The 6083-nt window shown below is 35.9% G+C and overlaps 1 protein-coding gene across 5 annotated transcripts in view; it reads left to right on the top strand.

The window, feature by feature from the left end:
• LOC107754461 (C-terminal-binding protein 1-like) overlaps positions 1–6083 on the top strand; it is a 31782-nt gene that overhangs the window by 16595 nt on the left and 9104 nt on the right. For all 5 annotated transcript variants that reach the window (XM_016570909.1, XM_016570911.1, XM_016570912.1 and 2 more), the window contains exons 3-5: positions 3291–3435; positions 3542–3748; positions 5814–6028. In XM_016570909.1, coding sequence (XP_016426395.1) covers positions 3291–3435; positions 3542–3748; positions 5814–6028 — 567 coding nt within the window. The remainder of the gene's footprint in view (positions 1–3290; positions 3436–3541; positions 3749–5813; positions 6029–6083) is intronic.

Here is a 6083-nt window from a genome sequence, read left to right as displayed (position 1 = left end):
TTATTTTAATTTTTTTAATTTATTTATTTGATTAAGTAAATTCAGCTTGGTGAGAATAAGGGACTTTAAAAAACATTTGCAAATTTTATCAACTCCAAACTTTTAAACAGATGTGTATACTATACATTTTTTGGTTATATTTAGAATATACTTCATGTGTATAATTATACTTTTGTTCATTGTTAATTCATGTTTGCCCCAGTGAAAAATAAATATACTTAAATGTATTTGATATACATTTATTTCATACTAAGTATACTTCAAATACATTTTCATATTTATGTACTTATTAGAATGCCCTGCAATTGTACTGTTAGTATACTAAACTAGTATACTTAAAGGTGTAATAGGTGATTGTCTTCAGAGACATTTTTTGTTATGCTGGTTGAAAGTCTCTTCACATCCCGATAGCAATCATTAAGTTAAGTGGTCTAAATGTATTCATCCGTATTTATATATTCTGTGGAAGGCGTAGGCCCACTGGTCTGTGAGTGAGCGTATATGCATTCAGGGGGCGTGGCTTTGGACGGCGATTGCAGGGAGGGTGGGACATTCGCTTTCAGTGCTATCAGGCTAAAGTTAGCATTTTCCAAGATCTCCTATTGCACCTTTAAAGTCTGCTAAATTGCTAAATATCTAATTTAAAGACCGATTATTATTCACAATCCTCATCAAAAGTGACATTAAACACATTTGAGGCTTATTAATAAGAAATATAGCATTGTGCACAAGTAATACTACAAATAAAGTTTCATTAAAATTTTTTATATCAGTAAGTCTCGAGTTATTGGTCAGTAAATTTGTTAATAGATTTGAACTATACTTAGTATGAAATCAATGTATTTTAAATATATGACTTTTTTTACTAGGGTGTTAATAAGACATTAGGTAATGTTAATTTATACAACTTCGGATGTTGAAATGAACATTAACCTAGATTAATAAATGCTGTAAAATGTTGTTCATTGCTATTTCATGTTCGCTGTTGCATCAATGGTAATGTATAGAACCTCATTGTAAATTTATAAAAATAGAAATTTCTATATACAAATTATATGTAATATAAAATGTAGTTAAAAGGTTTAATACTTTGTAATCAAGCATAGACAATTACAATTTCAGTTAGAAGAAATACATCCGGTGTTATTTGCTTGCAATATGCCAAATCTGAAGGATACAATAAAATAAATAAAATGCTACTTTTGGCCAGTAGTGGGAAAAAGCACTATTGACCCATATGGATCAAATACAACTGGCTGGAAAAAGAGCAAGTGCACCGTTTGATAGTGTGTTCATACACAGAGGAAGCTGATTTTCTGCTGTCAGTATTATCAAGAGTAACAGTTTTCTTTTTCACTCTACCCATGAACCTAAATGAAACTCATTTGCTCCATTCATTCAACTGGCTACACACGAAAGACCAGCCGTCGCAGGCCACCATAAATCATTCCCTCTCAGTCTCAACCCGATTCGCTTAATTCCATGTCATATAAACGTTAGCTCCCTCTCGATGCATTCGTGCTCCTTCAGAGCGTGGCCGGGGCCCGCACATTTTTTCTGCTGATTTGTCGATTGCTGTTGGCATGTTTTGTGTGGTTCTGGGTGGCTGCCAGGTTGATTCTCAAAGAACACTCCCCAGGCCTGCACAGACAGATGGCACTCCCTTTCTGCCCCTTCCCACAAACCTACAAAGAGCCTCCTTATTTGACTGCTTTAACCGGCCGCTGTTGAATGGACAGAAACTATACAGAGAAAAGAGCTTCTGATTAGATAGAAAACCAATCGTCTATCTGGGAGAGAAATTATTAGCGGATGATAAAGTGACGTGAAAACTGTCTACTAAAAATGGCTGTAAAAATCTCTGTTTCATTCTCATAAACAACACTGATTGCTTAATGCGGTGATTTGATGTTTTTCATCATCAACCCCAGTTATAATGTGACAAATCTGTTTATGTTGTGTGTTACTCCAGATCTTGATGGTTTATTTAGATTATGTCAAGTGTTTTCAAGTAAACTGATTAATCATCATGAACCCTTTGTTAGTGAAGTTGTACAGTGAAGTTATTGTTTTTGGTCATCAGCAGAAAACTAAATATGTTGAGTCATATTACCAGCAAAGCATGTTGCAGGCTTTTAGTGTTTGTCATAATACTTTCCTCTAAAGAGTTTCCCTCTACCTCAGGATTTTCTAATCAGATTAACAATGTAAAAACATGATCCTGGAGTGCGTAATTAGCTCATGACAATAAAACACATCCCCACATTCTCATTGTCAGGGTTATTATCGTTTTTATTATCGTCATTTTAGCTAGTTGCCAAAGTAACATTTCTCAGTTAGCTTACATTTGAAGTAAAATAACTAAAACTAAAGAGTAAATATTAATAAATCTATATAGACATGTTTAAAAAAAATGGCAAAAGAGGACAACAAAATTTATATAAAAATATAAAAATTATAAAAATTAAATTAATTAAATCATAAATTGTTTCTGAACTTTCCAATATGTGTGCAAATAAAAATGCAAACAAACATATAATGCAAACAATAATATAATAATATAATAATTAAATATAATTATGTCTGACTGGGATTCTGTAGGACTGGGATTGAGCCCATATCAATGCAGCTAGTTTTTGAAATGAATTATTTTGAAATCTTTTGTAATGATCGCAGTTCAGCTGGATTAATGTCTACTCGTATGAAAGTGTAGTAGAACCTGGAATCCTGAAATTAATTTCATTGCAGCTTCTTGACCAGGGTGAAATCGGTCCAGTCTGTGATGCTATGCATATTAATACTATATTATGAAATAACAATAATGAAATAACTCACACTGTGAGCATTTGAATATTTTAATAAATATATAATAGAGAAAAAAGGCATTGCACATGACATTTATTTATATATGTTGTGGCCATGAATTAGGAATTCATTACCATCATGACTTATTAATTTGTTCCCTCATTTCAGTTAAATTGTTGCCCCATATTAAGAATCCATTCCCTTGTTTTAGTAAATTGTGGGCATATTGTACTACTTTGTTCTCTCATTTTAGTTAAATCAAAACCAGGGAATGGATTAGTACAACATGTTCATGATTTACTAAAACGGGGTAACAAATATCTATGTTGGGGGAACAAATTCTTAATTTTTATATTTTTGTCCTCGTGTCGTGTGCGAGGCTCCAGAGATTTGTACTCCTTGTACTTTCACTCAGTTTGAGAGCTGTTCTACTTGTGACTGTCTTCTTTGCACAGACTGACTGTACTTTGTGTCCACTCTCTCAGGTATTAAATGAAGCAGTGGGTGCTCTCATGTACCACACCATCACCCTGATGAGGGAGGACCTGGAAAAGTTCAAAGCACTTCGTATAATTGTCTGCATTGGGAGCGGCTTTGATAATATCGACATCAAGTCTGCTGGAGACTTAGGTAATGGTTAAGAAGGTTTTCTTTTACATCCCACACATTGCACAACAGTGTGTGTGTGTGTGTTTGCTGTATGAAGAGTCTGACCGTAACCCGTCCTCATCTGCAGGAATAGCAGTCTGCAACATGCCAGCAGCTTCAGTCGAGGAGTCCGCAGACTCCACCATTTGTCACATCCTAAACCTGTACCGACGCACCACCTGGCTGCACCAGGCTCTCCGGGAGGGCACGCGGGTCCAGAGCGCGGAACAGATCCGGGAGGTCGCGTCGGGGGCGGCCCGGATCAGAGGAGAGACGCTGGGGATCATTGGCCTAGGTGTGTTGTCTCGCATAGCCAGACGTTTGACTCTCGACATGAAGTCTGATCCACTTCGCTGTGTATTCTGGCCAAGAACCGGCCACTTAGACAGAAAGAGATCCTCTGAACGAGATATACAGTGGGGAAAAAAAGTATTTAGTCAGCCACCAATTGTGCAAGTTCTCCCACTTAAAAAGATGAGAGAGGCCTGTAATTTTCATCATAGGTATACCTCAACTATGAGAGACAAAATGAGAAAAAAAAATCCAGAAAATCACATTGTAGGATTTTTAAAGAATTTATTTGCAAATTATGGTGGAAAATAAGTATTTGGTCAATAACAAAATTTCATCTCAATACTTTGTTATATACCCTTTGTTGGCAATGACAGAGGTCAAACGTTTTCTGTAAGTCTTCACAAGGTTTTCACACACTGTTGCTGGTATTTTGGCCCATTCCTCCATGCAGATCTCCTCTAGAGCAGTAATGTTTTGGGGCTGTCGCTGAGCAACACGGATTTTCAACTCCCTCCAAAGATTTTCTATGGGGTTGAGATCTGGAGACTGGCTAGGCCACTCCAGGACCTTGAAATGCTTCTTACGAAGCCACTCCTTCGTTGCCCGGGCGGTGTGTTTGGGATCATTGTCATGCTGAAAGACCCAGCCACGTTTCATCTTCAATGCCCTTGCTGATGGAAGGAGGTTTTCACTCAAAATCTCACGATACATGGCCCCATTCATTCTTTCGTTTACACGGATCAGTCGTCCTGGTCCCTTTGCAGAAAAACAGCCCCAAATTCTTTAAAAATCCTACAATGTGATTTTCTGGATTTTTTTTTTCTCATTTTGTCTCTCATAGTTGAGGTATACCTATGATGAAAATTACAGGCCTCTCTCATCTTTTTAAGTGGGAGAACTTGCACAATTGGTGGCTGACTAAATACTTTTTTGCCCCACTGTAAAGTAACCAGCTGTTTGTTTTGTTTTTATGTGCTGTTTAGGGGTGAGTAAATCTAAATACATTGATTCAGACAGAAAAAAACCCCAAAACATTTGAAATTCTATTTATGGAGCCACCGGTGGCTATGAAGATAACAGAGAGGAAACTATTGGTAATGTGTGTAGACTATGTGATCTGCATTTCTGTAATCATTACAGAATTCATCGCTCAGCAATAAGGATTTTTTTTTCTGTTGGTCTGTGGACTTCTGCAGCCACAATTTTTTTATTTTTATTTATTTATTTATTTTAGAAGAATGAATTATATATATATATATTGCTCAGAATCAGTAAGATTTTTTTAAAGAAACAAATACTTCAATTAAAGAATATGTCAAACAATTCTGAATTTTTATAAGAATTGTTTGACATATTCTTTAATGAATATATATATATATATATCTCACAGGTTTATTCAAATATTATAAAATAAATAGCAGTGCAACTGATAATAATAATTTCAACATTTATAATAATAATAATAAATGTTTTTTGAGCAGCAAATCAACATATTAGAATGATTTCTGAAAGATCATGTGACTCTGAAGACTGGCGTAATGATGCTGAAAATTCAGGTTTGCATCACAGGAATAAATTACATTTTACAATATATTCAAATAGAAAACAGTTATTTTAAATTGTAATAACATTTCATAATATTATTGTTGTTACTGTATTTCAAGTGAAATAAATGCAGTCTTGTTGAGCATAAGAGTCTTCTTTCAAAAATATTTAAAAAGTCTTCCTGAGCTCAAACTGTTACACAGAAGAAATAATACATAAAATAAGCTGTATACATAATAATATAACTCATTTAATTCCTAAACACCCTTTTGCTTGAAATTCAAAACAAAACAATAAAACAAAGCTCACAGAGGCTCGTAAGGACTCATAGTGTAATATTGGGACCTTTTAAATAAAATTTTTCCCCCAGGCTGTAGGAAAAGTAACATAACTACACACATTTTAATGAAACCTGTTTTTTTTTTTTTGTAGAATTGTCATTTTGTCATGACAGTGACAGGCATTGAACTAATGTAATACAAAAAAAAGTCCTTTCATTCAAGTGATATGTCTGCTCTCAGGGCGTGTTGGACAGGCAGTGGCGCTGAGGGCCAAAGCATTCGGCTTCAACGTGATCTTCTACGACCCGTACCTGTCTGACGGGATGGAGCGAGCCCTGGGGCTGCAGAGAGTCAACACCCTGCAGGACCTGCTCTTCCACAGCGACTGCGTCACCTTTCACTGCAGCCTCAACGAGCACAACCACCATCTCATCAACGACTTCACCATCAAACAGGTGCCGCCTGTAGCCACTCACAAGCACAAGAGCATGCATGCGCTGGAGCCACAGC

This window comes from Sinocyclocheilus rhinocerous, unplaced genomic scaffold, assembly GCF_001515625.1.
Source record: "Sinocyclocheilus rhinocerous isolate Xijiao unplaced genomic scaffold, SAMN03320098_v1.1 scaffold50, whole genome shotgun sequence".
Classification (NCBI taxonomy): Eukaryota; Metazoa; Chordata; class Actinopteri; order Cypriniformes; family Cyprinidae; genus Sinocyclocheilus; species Sinocyclocheilus rhinocerous.
This window is presented reverse-complemented; position numbering and strand designations above follow the sequence as displayed.